The following is a 26,170-nucleotide window of genomic DNA, read 5'->3' on the forward strand; positions in this document are numbered from 1 at the left end:
AAAACTGATGTAATGACGTTGGCTGCAAGTTTTATACCTCTGACGTCACGAAAGAAGAGACAGCAACCAATGCAGGACCCAAGACTTTGTTAATCAGGCCAACTGAGGGCTACCTGCAAGCAGATAACCCAAATGTAATGACTGCAACAGTGAATACACTCGAACATCTACATTTATGGTAATTGTACACAACTGTAGCTTTTGATTAGTGGCCTCCCAGGTCTTTAGATATTTTGGATCAGAATAGTTGCATGCCATTTAAAGAATGATTATTCATAGTAGACCCGTTAATGACATCATTTTTGAAGGCTTTCTTGATAGTTTGTCTGTAATTCATTATCTGTCTAGTTTGGAAAGTTTCTAAATTTAAACCATGCATATTAGACGTAGTCTACCTCTGAAGAGCCTGTACACAGTGCTGTATAAACCACATTATTAATCTTTCAGTATATAAGTGAAACAAAGCTGGAATTAGCTTTAACCTTTTCTGTACTGACTTGTAAATTGACCTTGATAATGTAATGACAAAAAAAAAAAACAGCAGTCATGTAATGCAACACAGACGCACACACACAAAGCAGACCAAAGTGTTTTTAACAGCTTTTAAACGCATTACTCTGTCTTAAGGTGCTTAGTTTCTGGCAGCTGTCTGCGTGGCAGCACTGTTTCATGACTTTCAAAGTTGTAAAACACTTCATACTTGTGTATTTCTTTTGCTTCTGTAACTAGTAGCATATTAGAGCAGCTGAAGCTCCATGTACTGCAAAGCATTATGACCAGGTCTGTCTGAACATAACTAAGTAGCTATGTGTTATTGCCATGAGTTATCAAGTTTCACTCTTGGGGTGAATTTTTTGACATGTGCATCTTGAACACACAACAGCTTGGTTTATAATTGGAGAACTGGTCATAATCCTGCATGTTATGCATCGGGGTTTAGAGCACTAATGTTGTAAGCCAATGCTAAATCATATACACCAGCCAGCGCAAAACAGCTTTGAGAAGCTACAGTAGGTTTGAAGGCTGTAAAACACTTCTCACTGCCTCGCAAAAAGGCAAACTGAGTCTTGATAGTGTTAGTCTGTCAGAGGTACATTTAGTTTCTGTCCACTGTTTGTGAGACCGTGCTCAGTGTTTAAGGCATTCAGGGATTTAAGACACTTTGTGCCTGCACTTTTTTCTGTAACTAGTAATGCCTGGGAACAGATGAAGCTTTATATGCTACAAAGGATTATGATCTAGTCCCACTGATTATAACCAAGTTGTTTTACTTAATTTAATACACTTCTCTGAGAAAGTCACTGAAGCTGTAGTTAGAGGCCATGTATTTTATACAGAGTACCTATATCGAACTGAGATCTTAGACATTGTTCTCTATTCTGGAATTATAAATAACCTTAAAGACCTAATTGTAGGCCCTTGTCTTATAAGATAGATATTAAGTTGGCTGAGTGGTAGAACACATGTTAACGTAGTATGTGCCATCTTAGAAATCAAAAGGGTGACTAGTGGGATTCCTCATGCTCGGTTCTAGGACCCATACTGCTCAGCATCTTCTTCCAGGATCTCCAGACCACTAACACACAAATATGGCTAACTAAATTTGCTGATATCTGCAAAGCTGGATGTTAATCATTTTCTCAGCAACTAGTACAATTATACTACAGCAATGGCTAAACCATACATATCAGTGGTGTTTGAGAAATTGGCTTAAATTTTACACAGAAAAGCATAGCATTGTCGCCTTTGGTAAACCAATCTCGGCAACAGCTTGTAGTATAGACAGCACTCCACACCAGAATTCAATGTCTGTCAGTGACCTCAGCGCTTTTGCAGGCAACTTCCAATCCATTGACCCTAGTATGGCAGTAGTAGTCAAGATATCCTTCTGTCTGTCCCAGTTAATGACTAAAGTTATCTCATCCAAGTAAGAAGAAGTTGTCCTTCCTCCTTACTTTGCCCTGATCAGACCTGTTATAGAATATAATGCCTCTTCTGCTACCAAGACATGCTAGAAGATCTGTTACTATATTTAGCCTTTTATAGACTCCTGTGAGTCGATTTACAGTTGACATTCCATACGGTTAAGGACCCAATCTTCCTCGATCTCCTGCACTTCAGAAAGAAAATGGATTTACTAGCACTCGCATTAAAGACTTTGTATCAGCAATAAGTAAGACATGCGGTCTCTGAAGTAATCTAACGTTACACATTAAACTCTTACATCAAGTCATACTTAACCAGTTGATTGGGCATCCCTAAATTAATCCTGGTCTGACTTGTGCCCTTTGAGGGTGGGTATCAGTGGTTGTCTTTATGGTGCAAGAACTGACTGTGCCATGTCAGCTATATGAATATACGAGTCCTTATTCTAGTGAGCCTTTACTCCATAATTTGTTACTTGTCATAAGACTTCACTGTCTTTTTTGCTGCTTGAGAAGTTAGCATTATTCTTTTGCAAGCAATACTTTTATTTTAATGTTTTCTTGATAATTTGTATGATGCCTCAGAATGCAATGAATACTCAATATCATTATTTATGTTACATTTTAGTGTGTGTATACATATTTTTACTTGATACCAGGTTGCCATGTATTCATTCCCCTTAGAATACCTCCTAAGTATTCCTTAGTTTACTGCTTAATCTTCCAGTTAGTTAAGCAGTTTTGCAGCAGTCCTTGGCAGGGCAGGGTGGTTTTGTATTGTGAAATTGGCAGGTTTTATGTGAGATCTCAGAGATTGTAGTCAAAGAAACCTTATAGCCCAAATATAAAAGCTATCCCTGCTTTAAAAAATTCGACAATAGGCTTTATAGTACTAGCACGCAGAGAGCACATGAGTAAGTAGTATTAAAAGCATTTTACAAGTAATGGTACAAGGCCATGATTATAGCCAGGGAATATCGTTTAAAGATGTCAATTTTTTCTGCAGATATTTTCTCTTTTTCCAACAATTTAAAATAACCCTACATTCTTAGTGCTTTACATAAAGCAATGGTTGACAGTGCAGAAAGTTGTTCAATGCAATATTATGTTGTATGATAAAATCATGTAAACTCCTCTTCCTTGGGAAAAATATGATAAAATGATGTCCTTGTAAAAAGAGCCAGGATTTTCAAATTTAAATGTCAAAATTAAGTCTTTTTGAGGGTTTCATGTTGAAAATAGAGAACAATTTAAATGGCTTTCCTTTGTTATCTTCAGAATAAAAACTTTTCTTTACCCAAAGAAAGTTTTTAAAAACCCTTATAAAATAGGTATTTGTTGATTTTTACATGGTTTTAGTGAAAGATGCAGGTATTCACTGAATGATCTTTTAGTCCTCTTTGCGTGTTTACATAAAGAAGTTATTTTCCCACTGTAGCTCTTAACCCCAAATATTATGAAATGGGAAGCATTTATGCTCTTAGGGTCATCAGACACTTGATTTTGTAATAAAATTGTCTTAAACATTAGCACTGTCCAATACCATCTCCATGTTACATACAAGTGAAGAGCCATTCTTTGTAATTAGCAATGTATGCTTATTGTGTTGTTGTGCTGTATCTCTTTAAATTCCAGGTGTCTGTGCCAGTCAGCATTTAAAAGGCAGTTTGACTATAAAATGGTAGGAGCACTTTCTCCCATTCAGAGCTTGATTGCTCATGTACCCATAAAGGTGATTCTGGCTAGTGTCCCCAGAGTACATTTTGATATGTTTTATTGCAGAGTTAGTTGAAAGAATTAGAGGGCCTTCTGGGAACATGCAAGTATGACATATTTATTACATGCATTGTTTGTAAGTTCATGGGAATGCAGGACTCCTTTAACCATTGTTGGGTATGTGCCCTGACTCTGTGCCAAATGTTTTTATCATCTTGCAACATAATCTATTTTTGTTTTTCAGGTTTTGCTTTATTGCCATGGTTCGAATGCATTAATGCTGGAATTTATGTGGTGGTCCACTTGAGTCTTATTGATTATTCTTTTTCTAGGCATATGAAGAAGCTCAAAAACGATTGAAACTGGCAGAAGAGGATCACAAGAAAATGGTATGCATTACTGATTTTAGTAAGGATTAACTAGAAGATGATTTTTTTTGCTTTGGGGGGATGCTTTATGGTTTAACTACTTTTACCCATCAGAACATCATGGCCATCAACCGTGTGTATGTTTTAAATAGCCTTACTTTTTGTTTTAAGTACTGTATAGTGTAGTAGTTTTCAGATGACTGTAGTCAAGATGGCAGCAGATGTCTGGTGTTCCTCTTATTATAGAGGATTTAAATGTGTTTTAAAAACATTTTAAATTGCATTCTTTTGTTTTTGCTTTAAACTCTAATCAGGGATGCCAGCAACCTTTGCTTCTGTCTGACAATGTTTTATTCAATTATGTTATTCAATTATGTTGTTAACACTGAGAATGAGTATTAAACAAACCAGAGAGTTAGTCATTTGTGATTAAATTGCTGTGTATTTTAACATCTTATGCCACTTTATGTGATTGTAAACTACACCTTTGCTTTTGGGCAATATCACTAGAGCCTTGCAATATTATGCCTGGCTAAATAGCAATTGTTTATATCCCACTGCAGCAGTCTAGAGCATTTTAGAGCAGCGCAAGATCACAACATTATATCAACTTAAACTTTTTTCTGTCCTGCCTTTCTTATATTGTTATCGTGTAAAGCCTATATGCCGTACAACTAAGAAAAAGCACTTGTTTACTTTAATAGTATTAACGTATATAACAGTCACTGAAAAGACCTCCCACATTTGAAATATCTGTGAGTGCAGCCTATACAAAACTGCTTTGCAATACAACATGGAGTTTATATATCGTGATATGTTTTATGCAAATACTAAGAACAAAATTGTTTTACTTGTTTCACTTTAGTGTTCTTCTAAGTAAAAATGAAATAACATTGTGTATATGCTTTACAGTCCACCCACAAGTTTAACATAGTCAACAAAATTCCAGTCTTTCTCATCCACTTTTTCTTGCAAAGCCATATTTTACAAATGTGATCAATATTTTATAGCCTCCCATTTGTTCACTAATTTCAGTGTCGCTGGTTTTCCTGATGACCTTCATCTCCCAACTCCAGACTCTTGTTTAAGTCTAAGGTACTCCTGGTTCTTCTAGTCAACTATTCTGTTTTTTTTTTTTCCTGTTAATTGAGCATTTTCCTTTGGAACAATTGAAATGGATTCATTAGCAAAGTCTTTCTATGAGCTTTATTGTCAGAAGAATGAGGAACAGAGTCTCCTTTTGCTTGCTGGCTCACATTTTGTTGGATAAACTTTATTTCTCCTTAGCCTGTTCCACATCCAAAAATATTCTGAAGACAGTTGGATATAGCAGCTTGAATCTCACACCTGCCTCTCAACATTCCATGATTTCTGGGTTAAATTTGCTTCTCTTTTGTCTGGAGTACAGTGAATAATCATTTTCTTCAAATGATCTGCTGTTTCCAATTTTTAATACTTTTTCTGTGTGCCACAGTTTTTTTCAGGATGACTTCTTTCTGCTATTTTGATTCCATCTTTGCCAGTGTAGGCCTTGGCTGCTTTGTCATGCCCAAATTTAGAACATAAACTGAATGTGACCTTTCGGTTAAATTTTGATGTACAGCATCAGTCTAGATGCTTATTTGTATTTCATAAAATTAATGCAGTCTGTTCTTTCCAGCTTCTCTGGTACAGCAGAAAATCTCAGGTTTTCTGTGTGTGCTCTGTCTTGTAACTAACCTATTTTTTGAAACGGCTCTTCTTGAGACACCTCATACTCAGCCAGCCTATTCTTCTTTTCAGCCTCAGATTTTTGCAGTTTTATTAGTTCATCTGAAAAAGCTAGTTAAAGCTGCTTCTATTTTTCAAGCCTTTTGATACTTGAGTTGACCTATTTATTCAGCATTTTACTTATTTTATTCACCTCTGAGTACATTTGATTTATTTTTTCTCAAAATTGTTGGCTTTTTGATGAACAGCTGCAGGATTCTGTCTAGCCAGTGTTTTCTCTTCACCTTTTCTGGTTGATTTTCTTTCAGGTTCTCTCAGTTTCCTCTTTGCTGGCATCCAAACAGCGTACTTTCTCGCCAGTAAGTGAACTTTGCCCAGAAATACAGTTTCACCGGCTCCTTTTTCTCACACTCTTGTTTCCACACTGGGAGGGCTGAAATTTTGTTGATCTGTGTGCAGCCATCTTGGAAGTCTCACTCTGATAGATAACTTTCTAAATGTCATGAAGAGATAGCTGAAAAACAAAATGAAAATGTATTAATTTCCCCCAGATCGGAAATTTCAAATGATGTGCAATTAAACAGAAAAAACAGTAATCATTAAACCTAGTTACAGTTTCCCTCAAATCCAGTGAGGCACTGTCATATTCAGATTTAAGAGAAGTTTTAGTGGAATTCCCCATATAATCCTGATATGTTTTCCAAAAAATAGTGGCCTTTTCTGCACTGTGTGAAATCTGTGATACGACTGTATTGTTTATATTTTTATTTTTGCTTAATCATATACTGTTTCATGTGACATCCTAGTGATATTAAATTAAAGGGGCAACAATATCCATACATGTAAGTAAAATATATTCAGCTTCATGTACAAGTCATTAATGCCCCCCCCCCCTCCAAAAACATATACTGGGCCCAGTTTAGAAATGTTACTGCAAGGTCTGTATGAGATGTACGTCTTGAGATAACCACTTCTGATTCAGAGGCAGCCCTGCCGTGGTGCTGCAACATGAAGATGTGCAGTACTGAAGTGGACTGCCTCTTTGGCAATGCTGAATGCTAATGAGGCATTCCATAGAAGAGACACATGTTAATTAGTCATATGCAGTCTCTCGGAATTGCCTGCAGGAAGGCATTTACGCAGATGAGCAATTTAGTTGTATAACCGGACACCGTGGCTCCTGGTCTGTCTTGGTAATTGCCATATTTATCCATCTTGAGAGATCTAGCTATCTAGCCCGTGTTCCGAAATGCTTTAAGGAGATGACGGTCATTCCTCTACCCAAAAAACCATAGCCAACAACCCTGAATGACTTCCGACCAGTTGCTTTAACCTCGGCGGTAATGAAGTGCTTGGAGAGGCTGGTCAAAGATTGTATAGCCTCCGTCTTACCTGTGACGCTGGACACATTGCAGTTCGCTTACAGGACAAACCTCGATACAGGAATGTTACCTCACTAGCTCCCCATGAAACGCTGACCTGCTTAGAAGGCAAAAACTGCTATGCAAGACTGCTGTTCATGGAGTTCAGTTTTGCTTTCAACACTATCATTCCTCAGAATCTGATATTGAAGCTACTTCTACTGGGCATAGACTCTCATATACATAGATATATATAGTCGTATTCTGAACTTCCTTACTGAAAGACCTCAGACGGTTTGTGTGGGAGACAACAGCTCTGGAAGTATCATCCTGAAGACAGGTGTACCGCAGGGGTGGGTCTTAAGCCCCCTCATTTTCATTCTGCTGACATATGACTGCATGGCCAGACATGAGACGAATAGGATCATCACATTTGCGGATGACACCACTGTTATAGGTCTGGTCAAAGACTGAGAGGAGGAGGCCTACAGGAATCATATCGATCAGCTACTGGTCTGGTGTGACAACAGCAATCTAGCACTGAATGTCAGCAAGACAAAGGAGTTGATTGTTGATTTCAGATCATCTCAAGTACCACACAAACCTCTAGTAATGAAAGGGATGACAGTGGAAAGGTTCAAGAGTAAAAAGTTTTTAGGTGTTCATATCACGGAAAATTTATCCTGGTCAGTCCATGTATCTAGCACAGTCAAAAAAGCTCAGCAACGCTTGCACTTTCTAAGGAAACTTAGGAAGGCAAAATTACCAAGCTCTGTACTTCAGAACTTTTATAGGGGACCATTGAAAGTGTTCTGACCAACAGCATTACAGTCTGGTATGCGAGCTGTAATAATCAGGATCAGAAGGTTCTCAAGAGAATTGTAAGGGTAGCAGAAAGAATCATTGCACCTCCCTTACACCTCTGGAAGATCTACACAAATGCTGGTACATCCACAGGGCCAAAAAGATTTTTAACGACCCAATGCATCCTGCCAATGGTCTGTACACTCGCCTCACAGAAGCCTGCACTGTAAGACCACCAGACTAAATAACGGTTTCTTTCCTCTCTCCATTAGACTGCTGAACTCTTGGGGAAAAATGAACCATGAGTCAAAACACTCAACCACTTCTGTTACATAACTAGCGTATCAACTGGCTTATTTTATGGCTGTGCATAACCAAGTGCAATACTGAGGCAGCTCACCTACCACACTGAAAGAGTGTAAAGTGCAGTATACAAACTGTGCAATAATTCAGTCTAATCATAGTGTTAGGGTGTGCATGTGTGTGTGTCCACATGGGAAATCCCTGGGGGTGGGCAGAAGGTAGGTGAGTGCATGCGTGCGTGTTGTATATGAAGTGAATGTGGGTGGGTAGGTTGGAGTAGCTGTCATACTTCCACAGACCCTTAAACTAGTGAGCAAAGCATCAAGGGGACCAATAGCTACCAGAGATGACCATTCAGACATGGGTCTGTTGGGCCACTAGTTACCACAGATAACTCAATTATGGGTCAGAGGGGAGTAATAGACACCAGGGAGAACCTCTCAAGCTTTAATGACACTTAAAATAATGGGATTATTAGGGTGAACATTAGACACCACAGAGAACACTGAAGATATGGGTTGGGGAAACATAAGGCACACTAATACTCTATATAGCTTGGCTTAAAGGCACTTACTTAAAAAAAAAAAAAAAAAAAAAAAAAAAAAAGGTTGAGTAGACGCAAGGGACATTGTTAAAATAGCATGCCTTAAAGGCATTAAAAGGGATTCCAATCCTGTATCCTCCGACTTGCCAAAGACAATATTAGTCCTCTGCAACACCACCATTGTACAACAGTGATGCATTGAAAAAAAGATGTGGCAAATACAAAGGGAGGAGGAGGATTTGAATCATAATCCCTTGCCACAGTAAACTTAAACATTAATCTGCAGCACTGTTGAGTTTGTGGAGCAGGGCTTTTTTAACATATGTTTAGGATCTGTGGCATTATTTAGAGCCTGTAACAGTTCATGACATATGAGGGAGATGCACAGGGAACGTTATGCATACTTCTCAACTCCATCGTATAAGATATCAACACAGAGCCAAAATTAATGGTGAGATAATGTTGGGGACAGATTTTAATTATTCTTCCTTCAAACTTAGAAAGTTACTAGTAAAACAGCTTTAGCACCTCCATGGATTTAGTGAAAAATATGTAATGTGAAACTGTAGTGTCTGTCATTTTTAACTGACTGAAATCATATGTGATTTACAAGAGAAAGAAAAGGGAGACATCAGGGACTTCCTCACAGTGCAGGGATAAGTGTGGGGTATATGGTGTTTGGTTGTTTGAGTGAATGGTGGGTGCCTGTTCTGATATGATGCTGCTGCTCCTGCCACCGTTAACCTACCACAGGAAGATGCTAATATGCACTTGCTGTAGTTACTGGCAGTTCAATAACAAGTTCTTTCCTCATTGTAACTGATGTCTCTCCATTGCAAAATAACACGTTGCAGAACCAGGCCCCGGTTCCACATGGCAGAACCAGGCCCCGATTCCACATGGCAGAACCAGGCCCCTATTCCACATGGCAGAACCATGGTCTTTTTTCCTGCAGCTCTTAACTCAAGTAGTGGGGTTCTTCTTTAATCCCTAGAACTGTCTTTGTCTTAACTGGCATATTTCATGTTCATTCAGTCCTGTGTGTGATCAAAGCATCCTAAAAGGTGTATATGTAGAAAAAGTCCCTTTTTATTACGTTTTGGATACATCCTAATGTCCACCTTCTACTTGTATCCTTTTGCCCCTTGTCAGTCTCCATAACAAGTAGAGAGGAGATTGGGGACGTACCACCTTAATGACATCCTGACAAGAGGCAGCTTTTGATTAAACATACTCTCGACAACTAATCTAAATCTGAAATTAGCTCCTGCCCAGGTATGGGTTTTGGTAACAGATGTTTTGAAGGCATTGTCCTTTTCAGACTTTCCAACGTCAGTACCAGAAGGATTGGATCCCTTTGTAACATCTCCAAAGTATCCTACTCACTTAACTCGGATTACATTGGAGTTGATAGGGTATTGGCACTGACCTCTTAGCTCTGTGTCTTTGGCATTGTCTTCAACACCAACTTGTTTGATGGCCCTTTTCAATATCAATGTCAGCAGAATTTTAAGGCGTCTACTGCAGTCTCGATGCCAGAACCCTAGTCTCTTAGCTATAGTGCCTTTGTATTCTGTGCCATCAACATCCATGTTTTTTTAGGGCTGACATGGTGCAAACCTGGAGGTCTCCTGTACTGACAGATTTGGTGTCAGCCTTCAAGTTTATTAAGCAGCTGATACTGTCCTGCTATGGAGACAGAGGATGCTCCTTTGACTTTGGCTCCATCTGTTGGCATCCCTCAGTCTTTCAGTCTTTTCTACTCCCCATCTTGCCCAGGAGCACTAAAGATCTGAAGGTATAAGTCCTCTGTAAGGGTCATCATAAGTTGTCGGGTGTTTCAGCAAGTCCCTTGATGAGCCACCACAAAAACACACATGTAAGAGGAAGCATATTGACTCCCCTATGCAGTTTCTCACCCCAGATGCTGAACTCAGTAAAGTCCCCACCGTCCCCTTCCAGAGGATACCAAATTCGGGGAAATCTAGGCATGAATGAAGCCAAACGGTACTTGATGCACAGTGTACTCAGATGGAATTACTGTAGAAGACACTGCTCGTACACCAGGATACAGCGACAAAAATTTATTGTAAAACCACACAACATAAAACTCCGGTTAAGCGCTTTCAACTGTTGGTCACAGTCTTCCTCAGAACAATTAATTCATCGTTGTCAATCCCTTAAATAGTCTCCTTAATTGGATTATTACAAGCAAAAAACCGCCAATATTTTAAAGTCATACTGTCAGTGTGATAATATCAAAGTAAAAACAACTATTGATGTAGTGAATAAATGAAAAAGTAAATAGAGGGACTTATATCCATCATTTTAAAAAACCTTAAAATCTCACATCTGTTTTGTAAAACTATCCACTTATAAATGTTATAATATGTACTAATACCAAAAATATATACATACAGTTATAAGTTATAATCAACAATATGTTACATATGGTACATAAATTGAATTGTCATTGTGTATGGTAATATAATACATTAAATTTAAAATTAGAAAATACAAATGTTGAATACTTTTTAATAAATAAGAATTGCTGAATCCACATGAACATATGAAAATCAATTCTAATGCAACCAAATTTATACTATGTAGTGGTCTGCAATCCACAATATGTATTATGTTAACATTGGTTATATAAACCAACAAGCTGTGTAGACTTTAGTATCCTGCACCTTCCTACATGATCTAACATCATGGATGTATTAATTTCCTGATAAGGCTAAAAAAGGTTTAATACTAATATAATCATTCAAACCAGGTTTTCTCGTTGAATCAGTGAGAATCTGCCATCTACTTTCTTTGAGGGCCAACTCCATTTTCCATTTACCTCCGAAAGGTGCAAGATGGACTTGATCAATGATAGTAAATTTAAAACTGTGTTCAATGCCTTTCTCAGAGATGTGTCTATATAAGGCATTTTTGGTGTCACATTTCTGTATCCTATACTGATGTTCGTACATCCTCTTCTTAAACTGCCTTTCTGTTTTTCCTATGTAATGAGCGTTACATCGTGTACATAAGGCCACATAAACTATCCCCTTGGAATTGCAATTCCCCGTCAAACTTGAAATATAAGTGCGGTTGATGTCATCCAACCTCAAAACTTTATCCTGGTTAATATATCTACATTGTTTACACCTCCCGCATTTTGTTGTTCCTTTAAAACCTTCTCTTAAATCTCGCTGCCTGATGTCACTAGTTCTCTCCAGCAGACGTTTGACATTGGGAGCAGTCTTGTATACACATTTAGGATATTTACCTAACATCTCTTCCATATCCAACACAGCTAATAATTCCCAGTGTCTGCTAAGGATGTCATTTATAAAATGAGTGTGTGGTGTGTATGTCAGGACACAAACTCTTGTACTAAAAGCATCCTCCTTCTCTTTCTTCTTTTCTATGCAAAAATTCCCTAGGACCGGAACATATTTGAGTCCCCACTGACCCTGTACATAATTAATCATTTCAGTAACCATCTTTTCTGGATACCCCCGATCCATGAAGAGAGTTTTTATATATTCAAGTTCCGTCTTCATGAGTTCCTTAGTAGATGTCATCCTAGCTACACGGATGCATTGGCCTTTAAGTATGTTCTTAAAAACATGGGGAGGGTGATTACTGGTATAATGAATGTAATCATTAGAAAAGGTAGGCTTTCTGTATACTTTAGAAATGAAGCCCTCCTCATTATGACTGATGAATGTGTCTAAATACGAAATTTCACTACAGCTGTAGCTGTAAGCAAATTTCAAAAATTCAGTAGTAGAGTTGAGAAATTTCATAAATTCATCTAGTCTCTCCACTGATGAGTTCCATAAAATGAAAATATCGTCTAGGTATCTGACATAATAGGTAATGTCTGGATAGAATTCACTCGTGAATACAAACTTCGACTCCCATTCAAGCATAACCAGGTTCGCATACATGGGAGCACACGCTGCTCCCATGGCCACTCCCCTGGTCTGCTTGAAATATTCTCCTTGAAACGCTAGAAAATTGTAGTCTAGCACCAATCCCATCATATCACAGATCAAATTAATTTTATCCCAGGTGAACCCAGAATATTTACGTAAGCTACAAGCAAAAAATTCCAACCCTTCGTCCTTAGGGATACTTGAAAACAAATCTTTAATATCTATTGTAAGATATATTAAATTAGGATGCCATTTATCATTGGTCAGTTCCCCCAAGAATCTCCAAGAATCTTTCATGATATGGGGAATGGAGTCGTAAATATTTTTTAACCATCTATCAATCAGTTGACCTATCTTGAAAGTTTTTGATCTAGATCCTGATATTATGGGCCGAAAAGGAGGATTGTCCAAAGACTTGTGCACCTTAGGTATCCCAACCATTTTGGCCAAAATAGGATAATCAGTCTTTAAAAATGTGTATGTATCATTTGTTATCCTATTATCAATCAAATATTCCTCTATACACAGATCTATTCTTTTGTGTCCAATATTAATTTGGTTCATAGATATATTTTCATAGTTCCCTGATTCATATAACAGATTGTGTAGTACTTCGTTATATTCATTGGTGTAGAATAATACCGCCCCACCTCCCTTGTCGGGCTTCATGATTCTAATATCTCTGTTACATAAGAATTTCTTCAGGCTGTCTCTTTCTGATACTGCTAAATTATCATCATATTTGATCTTATCTTTCTTAATGTTCTTGTGTAGCCAGTAGATATCATTACACACCATTTTTTCATAATTTAATATAGATGAATTACTCACAGGGATATATGTACTTTTCTTCCTAAGGTTAGTACCTGCTATACCAATAGAGTTCCTTTTCTTATTCATGTTAGGATCAGTGCTCTTATCGAATTGTACAGCCAAATTGAGCCGCCTACAGTACATCTTGACCTCCTTGATGTTATCAACTAAGTTCATCCCTGTCGTGGGGATAAATTTCATCCCCTTGCTCAATAATTTGACGAAATCCATATCTATCACTATCTCTGTGTAATTATACACTTTAAACCCTTCGTACACAGTTATGTTGGGACGTTGATTGTCAATATTGTCAATGCTGTTGTCCTTACTGGCTATTGACTTAATATGAGGATACTTGCTATCATCGTTCACAACAGATTCATAATGTGATAACAATATAGATCCCCTATTAGATACATTGTCATTGTTATGTACAAAAGTTGCTGACTGTTCATTTGCAAATTTCTCCTTACACTTAGTCAGTACTTGTGGAAATTTCTTGCTGGAAAAAACCTCCCCCCCTGAAAATTTTCTTCCCTAAAGCTACCCTTAGGTGGTTTTCGAATACCTTGGTAGTTGTTCCGATTGCTATCTAAAGGTCTGTGGGATGGCCACACGTATGCTCTATTGTTCTTATACAATTCTAAATCACGGGTAATTTTCCTATTTTTTCTCTCCACAATCCCTGATACTTTATTGTCCACAACTGTGTATTGTTTTGTGTATAACTCTTTCCAAAAATCAAAATCTTTGTGATTAATAATAGTATAATTCATACTTTCCACCTCATTGGTAAGTTTAAGAAGTTTTTCATCGTAACATTTGATTAGTCTTTTCATATATGCATAGCCAAAATTATAAAATAGGTCGTTGAATTCCTTCATGGTGTCTAACCCATATTCTATCCCCAAGGGTAGTTTAAAAAACCTCAAGCCCTTGGGTACCACCTTTAATTTAAGGCACCTAGCCAAATAGCTACAGTCAACTTTGGTGTTCTTATGTGCCACAAGTTTCCTACCAAAGTCATATATAAGATCTCTCAAAGATGTGTGTGTCTGTTCAGTATTTGAATATTTTCTTTTACATGCGGTATCTACATCAAAAAAGTCAACACTTTCATCTAAAAATTGTTCAATCAATTCATCCTTATTACATTCACTAATAGTACATTTATTATTGTTAGTACAATTTCTTTTTTTCTCTTTAAAATTCCCCTTTTCCTGATTAGTAATAGTTCTAATTTTGCCTCGACCATAACTCGGTGAACCACCTGACACATTCTGAATAACAGTACCTTTGGAGGCCGCCGTGGCCTTTACTTTTCCTTGTTCATATGTCTTGACCAAAGGAAATTCCTTCGGTCGAGCTCCGGTTTTGTGTTTATCCCGTCACGCCCTACTAAGGCTAAAGTCAAAGGTAAAGTCCTGCTCGGATACGTTGTACAGGTGTTCACTAAAAAGTTGGGCATCGTCGTTTTTTTAATAAGTCCAGTCCCTCTCCACTAATAGCCTTATCCTTGTCAGGTAAATCGATGGGGATAGTAGCGGTGTTATGGATATTATCAAACACGCCATCAGTATCTCTCAACTCTTTGGGATAACCAAGATCCGGCGTACATAGTACTTCAACCACGTACTGTTCGGGAGATGAAGCTGTTAAGACAGCTTTACGCTTGCAACGCTCCGCCTCATCTGGAACGCTTGCCTCGACGTCATCGGATTCAAAGGCTTCCATCCCTTTGTTGGGTTTTACCTTGTCAGTAGCTGCGGTTACTAAACTAGTAACCAAATGCATAAGTTTACGCACTTCATCTTGTAAAGAACACAGTTCAGCTCTAAGAGATTCCACATCATCCTTGCACGATAGAGCAGGGTCAAGTTCCACAGAGCCATCCATCTCGAATTATACCCACAACGTGTAGAATAAACAACCAGATAACAACGTACTCAGATGGAATTACTGTAGAAGACACTGCTCGTACACCAGGATACAGCGACAAAAATTTATTGTAAAACCACACAACATAAAACTCCGGTTAAGCGCTTTCAACTGTTGGTCACAGTCTTCCTCAGAACAATTAATTCATCATTGTCAATCCCTTAATTGGATTATTACAAGCATAATAATAACAAGCATAATTTGGTTGCATTAGAATTGATTTTCATATGTTCATGTGGATTCAGCAATTCTTATTTATTAAAAAGTATTCCAACATTTGTATTTTCTAATTTTAAATTTAATGTATTATATTACCATACACAATGACAATTCAATTTATATACCATATGTAACATATTGTTGATTATAACTTATAACTGTATGTATATATTTTTGGTATTAGTACATATTATAACATTTATAAGTGGATAGTTTTACAAAACAGATGTGAGATTTTAAGGTTTTTTAAAATGATGGATATAAGTCCCTCTATTTACTTTTTCATTTATTCACTACATCAATAGTTGTTTTTACTTTGATATTATCACACTGACAGTATGACTTTAAAATATTGGCGTTTTTTTGCTTGTAATAATCCAATTAAGGAGACTATTTAAGGGATTGACAATGATGAATTAATTGTTCTGAGGAAGACTGTGACCAACAGTTGAAAGCGCTTAACCGGAGTTTTATGTTGTGTAGTTTTACAATAAATTTTTGTCGCTGTATCCTGGTGTACGAGCAGTGTCTTCTACAGTAATTCCATCTGAGTACGTTGTTATCTGGTTGTTTATTCTACAACTTGATGCACAGTACCTGCCCTTCCCGAAATGAGGAGATGCTCTTTGAGGCCTTCAGATCCACCCCTATACCTCCTGGATGATTCTTCCTGTGATAGTACTGATGGTGGTAATAATTTAGTGTATTAAAAAGAAGCAACTCAAAAGGCTTAACTGTTTTTTATACTGTCAGACAACATAGATCCAAAGCTGTGTAACAGAAGTTGTAATCCAGCAGGATGCTGTAAGCCGTTTACTTCACTGACTTTTCATGCAGTCGTTTTACTGGAATGCTTGGCTAAATACATCTTTTATTGCAGTTTGGAAAAATACAAGTCATTTGTATATTTAAATAAGAAAAATAGCATTAACCTTTGACACTTCTAATCATGCAACTAATCATGCAAAAGAAAAAAGGATTAGTTCTAGCTATACATTAAATTATTAGCCTCCTGTAGTCTAGACGCATTGTGATTTATGCTACTCCCACACGGGAGTGTTATCCAAACTTAACACATTAGCTCAGACTCTTGTATTTCAAGGATCTTGTGGCAGCCTCAAAGCAATTATAACTAAACATTTGTGCTGGTACAATTAGCTGTCCATGTATGCTGTATTTTTCAGAATCACACGTTGCAAGTATAAACAAAATGAAACGATACACAGTGGAGTAGGGAAAGCTGTTTTATATTTACAAAACTGCTATCAATTCCCCCCTTTTTAAGTGCATGTTATATTGACTTACAGGCTAATTATGTCATCATTAACTAGATTTGTGCGCAGCAAACCTTAAACATTAAAAACAAACTTGTATCCAAAAACGAAGCAAATACTGTGAAAAGAAAGTTAATGATTGCTCCTTCCCAGCCAGTAAACAAAATGCTTAACCATGTAAACCAAGAATCATCATAGCTAGGTTGAGCAGCTTCTCCCACCTTTTGTATGACTTACAGGTGTTTGCCTCACTGTTATTTGGAGTGTAAGTGCAGCATTCTACTCCATTTATAATGTACTTACCACTTCTGCCACCAGTAAGTAATCTAAGACCATCCTGTTTTGTAACACTACGTTCCACATAATTGACATTTTTGCTGTGATATGAGTAATAGCACCATATGTAGTATTGGCAAAATCCTTCCATTAACTTAGAAACTGTTCTAAGTTCCGAGATAGCCTTAAATGCTTCATACCAAGGAAGTGTACCTGCTCCTGAAATTGCGGCATTGCGGCATTTCCCAAGTTCAAGTTTCCAGTTATTTTGGTTGTTTTACATCATGCATTGTTTCTGGCTTTACTTCCTTTATGACTTGCGCTTAATCTAGTAATATTTTCAATTATCTGTATAGCTGAAATTAGCTCACAAAACAAGTTCCTGACCAATCTGCTGGCAACCATTTTATAGACTTTAGTTCCACATACAAACCACACACTCTCTGTTAAAGATTGTGAGGGATTACTGTCATTTTGTGCAAAAACAGTGAATAACTGCTTTGATGAGGTATATAACTGTGAACTTTCATCTGAAGAGCCCCCACTTTCTACCTATCCCATGGTAGTTGTATTGTTATCGCAGCCTGCTATAGTAGAAATGTGATACAGTGTACAGTTATGCCAATCAGAGTAGGTTCATAGGATGATACTAGGCTATTGGTCCAGAGGCCCTTGTAAGCCTAGCCACGAATTATGCCCATGTTCCCACAAAGTCATCACCTGTTTCCCCTGTCCAGCAGGGACACAGGGAATCCCAGGAGTTATTTTTTTTTCCCCAATTAGTCGTCCAGGTTCCTCTTAAAGAGGGCTAAAGAGGTACTGTGCTTGACATGGAGAAGGGAGTCTATCCCACAGATGGGGAGTCTTTGGGACACAAATCTATCCCGTCAACAAGTTCTATTAATGTCAGAGACCAGGCTGAGGCCTTGTGTGCGGGTTGCGTGAGTGGAGTTTGACTTTATGTATATGTAGTAACTCCATCATAGCTGGGTCTGAGATGGCCTTGTATGTCAGACACAGCTCACCTCTGAGCAGTCTGTACCAAACTGCATAGAGGGACAGGACTTTTAGCCTATCTGTATAGGATAAGTGTTTGATGCCCTGGATTTTTCTGGTCAGGAACCTCTGTGGTCTCTCCAGCTGCTGCATGTAGTTGGCAAGGTACATGCCGAAGGGGGCATTGTACTTGATAATGGGTCTGATAAGGGTGGAGTACAGGAATGTTATGACCTCCTTGTTTCTGGATGAAATACCCTTACTTATGAGATAGGACCATGTAGAAAGCCTTTGTACAACAGAGGCAACGTGGTGGTCAAAAGTCAGGTTGCTATCAACCTGGGTCCCCAAGTCCCTCAGTACTGATTGTGTGCTTAGTACATTGTTATTAATGTAATAATTAATGGGTTTGACATTTTCCCCAAAGGGGGTAATAATGCATTTCTTGGAATTAAGTTTGAGGCCATGCTTCTTACACCAGTCATTCGTTTGAGTAGGTCCCTCTTGGAGGATGTTCACATCATTAGGGGGATTTAAGACCGCTCCCAACTTGCAGTTATCTGCAAACTTGGTCAGCCACAGACCACTGGTTTTGGCTTGCACCTCAGAAAAGTATATCCCAAACAGTAGAGGTCTCAAGAAAGATCTTTGGGGTACACTTCTCGTTAAGGGTCTACTACTAGAGATGGCTTCCTCTATTTTAACTGAGTGGGTTCTATCAGTGAGACAGTTAGCTACCTATCTGGTAACATATGGGTTGATGCCTAGCTGGGAGAGTGCATCTATTAAGCCTGAGTGGGGAATAGTGTTAAGTAGGTATAGGCTTTTGCTTTTCTCTCTTGTTAAAAGAAAAAAAAAAACATCATTATTAAATTATCATGTATGACCTAGGCAACCTTACATTTATATAGATGAAAGTAAACCATCCAGACACAGTTTCAGTTGCAAACATTATACATTACAAACCATGCTGACAACTGTAGCTGCAAACATTATACATTACTTATAATATATCCAGTCATTGTCAGTCAAACATTACATAGCTCATTCAAATCCTCCTCTGCATATGAGTGTGTGTGTATATATATGTGTGTGTATATATATGTGTGTGTATATATATGTGTGTGTATATATATATGTGTGTGTGTATATATATGTGTGTGTATATATATGTGTGTGTATATATATATGTGTGTGTGTGTGTGTGTGTGTGTATATGTGTATATATATATATATATATATATATCTATATAGAAACATCATGATGATATTTCTTGTAAAAAACGAGCAAAAAAAAAAAAAAAAAACATCCAGAGGAGGAACAAGGTTTAAAAGAAGGCAGGATCTGAATGAGCTATGTAACGGCTGACTGACAATGACTGGAATTATTAAAAGTGATGTATAGTTTTGCAGCTACAGTTGTGTTGGCAAGGTTTGTAAGGTATAATGTTTACAACTGGGATTGTGCCACTGCTATTTTCATTTATAGAGATGTAATATTGTCTGTAGTCTTGCATCTCTATAAATGAAAATAGATAACAGCGGCACAATCCCAGTTGTAAACATTATACCTTACAAACCATGCCAGCACAACTGTAAATGCAAACATTATGCATCACTTTTAATATATCCAATCATTGCCAGTCAACCATTACGTAGCTCATTCAGATCCTGCTTTCTTTTAAACATCGTTCCTCCTCTGCATGTAGTGGTCCCACATTTCCCATTTTTTTCCTGTATAATTTACTCCTTCCCTTTTCTAAAGATCCCAGTTCCAGTTGTTTTATATCAGTTAATTCTTCCTAACCTCTTCTGATTGATTCTTAAAGTTGTCATGCAATATTTTATATGCTGTGCTAATTATTCCTTTCTTAACAGCCACTTCTGTTCTGTTCTAGATTCTACTAAAAACTCTACCAATGCTGGGCTTTCATTTAGGACCTCCCTAATTCATTTTCTTTGCCTATGCTTTGATATTAGTTGATACGGAAGGCAGTATCTAACCTTTCTCTTTATTTTTGTTGAGCCACAGTTAATACTAGCCCCCTATAGCTGCTTTTGCTGCAGATTTATTAGTATGAATACATGAATGACTTATTGTTATATCGCACTGGCTTATACCCACTCTTTCTCTACCATTGTTATGAAAAAACACTGAACCTGTTGCCAAATTTATTAATCAGAGACATTTTACTTTTATTTCATGTAGATCAGTTTCTGTTTTTATGTACGTCTTGAATAGTCTTCATGAGATTACTTGCATATAGTACTAATGGTATCCCTCCCCATGATGTTGGTTTCTGAATTCATATCTAGCAATTAGTTTTATTAACAGTGTCTGAATAAGCATTCCCCCGGATTCTGCAAGCCTTGCATGGCATGCAGGAGCTCTAGCAGGCAAGATGTCTGCCGTATGATCCAGGAATAGCCTTCAGGGGCGTGCACGAGCACTCCTGCACTAGTCTTGCACAGACTAAGCTCCTGTATGCAACTCACCCCATTTGCAGGAGAAATCCATGCAAATGAGGTGAATTTGTGATTCAGGAAGCTTGAAACGGGCCGTGCAGGACTAGTGTAATCTGCAAAAATGTATTTGGTTAGTAACAGAGTATATTTCTGCAAAAATCCAAAACGGAGCCTTGACAGCTCCCAAATAAAGGCTGCATATCAGTCAGGAAGCATGCCAGTGGCCAAGTATAAGGCCACTAGCATTGCAAACAGCTTAAAAAAAAAAAAATCTACTTTTACTTTTTTTAGCTCATTTCTATTGTTTAAATAAAGGGCAGTGGCGCGCAAACGGGATCGGGGGGGAAAAATAAGAAAATAAACCTAAAATAAACATCTTAACTAAAATCACTAATCTGCCATTAAAGTCAGTGGCAGGCAGAAGACAACATGGCCAGTGAGTAGTGGTTGCTAAGGGGGGGGAGGCTCAGTGTGAGACATGTAACTATGCATTAGCAGGCAACCCTATGCAAATGAGGGGAATGATAGTGAATCCCAATTTTCCCCAGCATGCTAGTCAGGCCCCGACAGTGTAAGAGCAGGAATAGCTTGGTGCAAGTGTAGGAGTTAGCTGACATCATGGGGGGGGGGTGGGGGGGGTGTCAGGTAGAGTGTAAACGGATTGGAGCCTTGTGGCTCAGGTTTGCTCCTAGCTGACATCATGGGGGGCTGTCGGGTATACTGTAAACGGATTGGAACCCTGTGGCTCAGATTTTCTCCTAGCAAGGAGATGTGTCTGAGTCTGCCTAGCACTCTTTAAATTGCCTAAGCGGGTGTGTGCACCGCGCACCAGGTTTTAAAGGAAAAAAAGTTAAACCAGGAAATAGCAACTCTGTGCACATTTCAGCACCCTGTTTGCGTGGCACCCCTCCGGATTTAAACAGGAAGGCAATGGGAAGAGAAAACAGCAGTAGTAATGTACTCTAGGAGAACTAGCATAGCTGGCAGGTGAAATGTATCAGAATCGGCCAATTACATAGACAGCAGACCAGCCCAGCCCAGAACGCTACTAATGAACTCTACAGACACCTTCCCCTCTGGTTTTTCCCACACTCTACACCACCAGTGTGTACAAGCTGTGAATTTTTAACAAACAAAACAACAAAATGATAGGGGCTGCAATAGCTATCCTGCAGCAACTTGTGGAAGCGGCTTAGGGTGGTGAGGATGTGAATGATGTTGACCAACCCACAGTGAGGAGATGGAGAAGAGTGTACAGACCCAGGGTAACCTACCAGGGGCTACATGAGCTAGAGATAGTGGCGTGCTATAGGGTGGACAGGGACCTCCTACAGCAAATTGTTGAGCTGTGCCGGCCACACCTCACACGTAGAACTAACAGAGGGGAACCCATCCCAGTGGATATCAAGGTATGTGTAGGCCTAAGAATATTAGCTACAGGTGCCTTCCAAAGGCCAACTGGTGATACGATGGGGATCTCGCAGGCATCAGCATCCAAGGTACTTCAATTCCTGGATGCCATGTCAGCACAGGTATATTTCCCCAACACCCATGAGACGTTGACCAGCAGTATCCAACTGTTCCACCAAATAGCAGAATACCCTACGGTAGTGGGTGCTATAGACTGCACACACATATGCATCAAAGCGCCACCTGGTGAGTGAGGTAGGGTCTACATTAACAGCAAGGGCTTCCCCTCCATCAACTGCCAGGTCGTGTGTGATGCCCAGGGCATAATAATGAATGTGTGTGTGCTGGCTGCTCTGGAAGCTATCACGATTACCACATCTGGAATCTGACGCAGCTATACCAGAGATTTGCCAGTGGGGACATCCCTCACGGTCACCTAGTGGGGGATGCTGGATATGCACTTGAGCCGTGGCTGATGACACCCATCAGAAATGCACACGCACCCAAACAAGAACTCCATAATGAGACACACGCACAGACCAGAAGTATAGTAGAGCGTGTGTTTGGGATGCTCAAGTCACGGTTCCAGTGCCTGGACACATCCGATGGAGCCTTGCAGTACTCATCAGCTACATGTACCCAAATTCTCATCGTATGTGCCATGCTAGACAATATCATCCTGTGGAAACAGCTGCAGCAGGAACAGCACAGGGCAGGGCCACACAGCCTGCCACCATTGCCAAGGCTTGCACAGGCACAGAGTGACTTGGAGGAGTAACAACCTGAGCCTGTCCTAGTAGGCAGAAGAGGTGTGCCCAGTATGCCCTGGCCTTGGCAAAGAGGCAATGCATAGCACATACACTGACACGGGAGGGACCTAGGGAATAACACCTCTCTGATTCTCACATACAGTAGAAGGGATGCCAAACATGACACTACCTGTGTTTAACCATGTGTAGGGAGTGTGCTATGTGCACCCTACATAGGCAGCCCTGCAGCACCACCCTCAATACTGGGACACCCACAAGGTAAGTGACTTGCACATACCAGTCAGGGGATACCCAACAACAGTCACAGCCAGCAGGACAGGTGTAGACAAACACAAACAAAGGCTGTGCTATGGCCTCTGAATGATGTCTGTGGTTAACCTCCCCCCCAGGCCTACACAGACTGACTACAGCAGGTCAGTCAGTGGGATGTTAGTTCTGAAGGGTAGGAAGTCAGAAACTAATATGTAGGTCAGTCAAAGCTAAGATTTGTAGTACACTGATATGCCTCTAGTCAGCAAGATAGGTTAGAATACAGAATGAAATGGAGTACCTGACATACCAGTACAGTCATAGCAAATTTGTGCAAGTGTCAGGTGTGCCCCCCCATCTTGCGTAGTAATGTAATAACAGTTGTGTGTCCCCCCAATCCTTGTAGATATGTAGAAATAGTCTGGTGTGCCCCCCCCAATCCTGTGTAAATATGTAGAAATAGTCAGGTGGGCTTCCCTCAACCCTACTTAATTATGTAGTAACGGTCTGGTGTGCCCCCCAATGTGATGCACACATGTCGTAACAGTCAGGTGTGCCCCCCACAACCCTGTATAGAAATGTAGTAACGTGCATGTTTAGGTATAATACCAGTGGAGCACAAATGCACAGAAGTGTCCAAGGTAGCAGGATAGGTTGTAGCATCTGCACAGTATGCAGGTATGTTTGTGTTAGGTTGGTGTGTATCCCATATCATGTGAGAGTGGTCGGTATGTATGCATGTTGAGGTAAGCCTGTTGGCCATTGCCCACTACTGCTGATGACAGGGACAAGTCCTCACAACTGCAGTGCCATACACAATACCCATCAGTATAACACAAGCTAGCAGTAAACCATTGCAAATGTATGGTGGTAATGTGTCACCATCTGAAAGACGGACATGGTATGGCTGTTGATCTAGATATGCAAGCAGTACACAGGGGAAAGTACCCTAGACATACAGTATATATTGTGTCACTGTGAAATGGACACACACTTGGAAAAGTACATACAGGTATGCATCACATTGGCTGGCCCTGTAGTAGGGGATATTGGTGTTGTCTACCCAAACACTTGCAGATCACAAAGGAGGTAGGACTGATGCATTGGGAAACAGCTGATGTACCTGCACATGCAAGCATAACTGGAATGCCCAATGCATATCATGTGTGTCAGATGCAAGGATGCCCATAGCACACATGCATCCAGCTCATGCAAACACCACCCACAAGCACCTCTCTGGTCATATCCCTGCTGTGGGGAATGGTTACAGTAAGACCCCACCTGTATATGTCAGTAGCGGAAGACTGCAGCATGCAGTGCAGGTGTCCCATGCAGGTGTTTCCCTAGCTGTAGGTAGCACCCTGCCAGCATCCACACCACCTGAGCAAGACTGTTAGGAGGTATTGGCATGAACACTTATCACACCTACCCTGTCACCCCAAGGGAATATACTGTGTGGTGGTCTGGGACTGTATGACTGACAGAATGCAACGACCTGTCACATCAGGCATGCAGCAACACCTAATGCCCCACAGGCATCTGCCAAAGGCCTGTGTCTCACACGTACTGCCAGTGCATGTTATGTCACGGACACCCAAATAACGTAACACACTCCACATAAGCCATATGCAAGGCCATGTGGACAAACAACAGTAAATGTCCTCCATGTGGTTCACCTGCATGAACTGTGGACCAACACCAAGTGATGGGGTGATACCCTTAGGGAAAGTATCAGAGAATGTATGCATAATGTATGGAAGAGGTTAGACTAACAGAGGGGGGGTGGGAGCATGGGCAGCATGGAATGTGCAGGGTCTGATGCCAAGCTGTGTGCACACACTATCCTTGGCTGCAAACACAAACATGGGTGGCTACACACCTGCCCGTACACCACAGTAGGGTAAATGTCTTGACCCCTGCCCCTGGCTGACCTGTGCAAATCTGTACAGCTGTGAGGCATTGCCACAGCAAGATAAGCCCGCACTGTCATGTTGATGGGCGTGCAAGTATGGGATCCTCTGCCAGTGCTGTACCAGGGTGCTGAACCGGATACACAAACCCAGCACCAAGTGTCTGCATCTCCCCTTCCAGAATGGCATAACTTACCATGACTATGTAGGTGTCTGCCCACAATATGGGACACAGCTGCAGTCACCATTGTCCATCAGGACATCACTGTGAGCAAGAATGTCCATCTGGCAGTACATGAGGACAGAAGAACATCATGTGTATAACAGTACATATCTGAATATCTTTGCTAACAGCAGTACCACGCAGCTGAAGCAGCACAGACATAATCACCTACAGTACACACTATCCCCTGCACAGTTTGTTCCCATATTGCCAGTTGATCGACTGATACCCTCCAAAAACAATATGCTACCTTTAGGTGTACAACACAAAGGTCTGCACTGCAGTACAAACTACCTGGACCCGATCCACACATTCAGTACAGACTGGCATACTGGGCATGTTCACACACACAAACAAATGAATGCCATGTCTGCAAACACCAGTGGACCAGACATATCTGGCAGTCGCAGATGTTAGTGCAGACACTCCTCAGTATGCACCACTCATGCTTTGCACACACAGCGGATAGGAATACAGACCTATATCTAACGACAACACAATATAATAAGCCAAATGTAGATGGACGTAGATGTGTGGAAGAGGGTGACTGTGACAAGGAGACATCCATGCCTGTCCCACCCAGCACACAGCCAAAGGGCCACAACCACACTAGGTTCAGATGTCACTCACTGTAGATACTAGCCACCGGTATCTGTCATCATTACAGACTATGTGGTGCAAGTACTAGCAGTGCAACATGACTGTACAAGGAAGTAGTTATCTAGCAGCTATACACATACTCGTGGATAATGACCCTGTGTGTGCCCGCATGTGTTGTGTTAGCCTCTAGATGAATGGGTTATGGCCCATGCACACACACTGCCCTCCCCATAGCCTTACTATGACATGCCTGCTGAGGTCATCCACTGTGAAATACACATTTGGGAAATTTGTAGGCCAGTAATCTCCGTGGCATGTCCTATAACTGCGTACTGTAGTGTGATAAACTAGTCTGGTAGGAGT

At 39.9% G+C, this 26,170-nt stretch overlaps 1 protein-coding gene across 2 annotated transcripts in view; it reads left to right on the forward strand.

The window, feature by feature from the left end:
* The window catches only part of DHX16 (DEAH-box helicase 16), a 983,432-nt gene that overhangs the window by 218,084 nt on the left and 739,178 nt on the right, over positions 1 to 26,170 (forward strand). For both annotated transcript variants that reach the window (XM_044084487.1, XM_044084486.1), the window contains exon 5: positions 3,974 to 4,030. In XM_044084487.1, the coding sequence (XP_043940422.1) occupies positions 3,974 to 4,030 (57 nt within the window). The remainder of the gene's footprint in view (positions 1 to 3,973; positions 4,031 to 26,170) is intronic.

The sequence above is a fragment of the Protopterus annectens genome, chromosome 9.part0 (assembly GCF_019279795.1).
Source record: "Protopterus annectens isolate FY-2018-M chromosome 9.part0, PAN1.0, whole genome shotgun sequence".
In the NCBI taxonomy this organism is placed as follows: Eukaryota; Metazoa; Chordata; order Ceratodontiformes; family Protopteridae; genus Protopterus; species Protopterus annectens.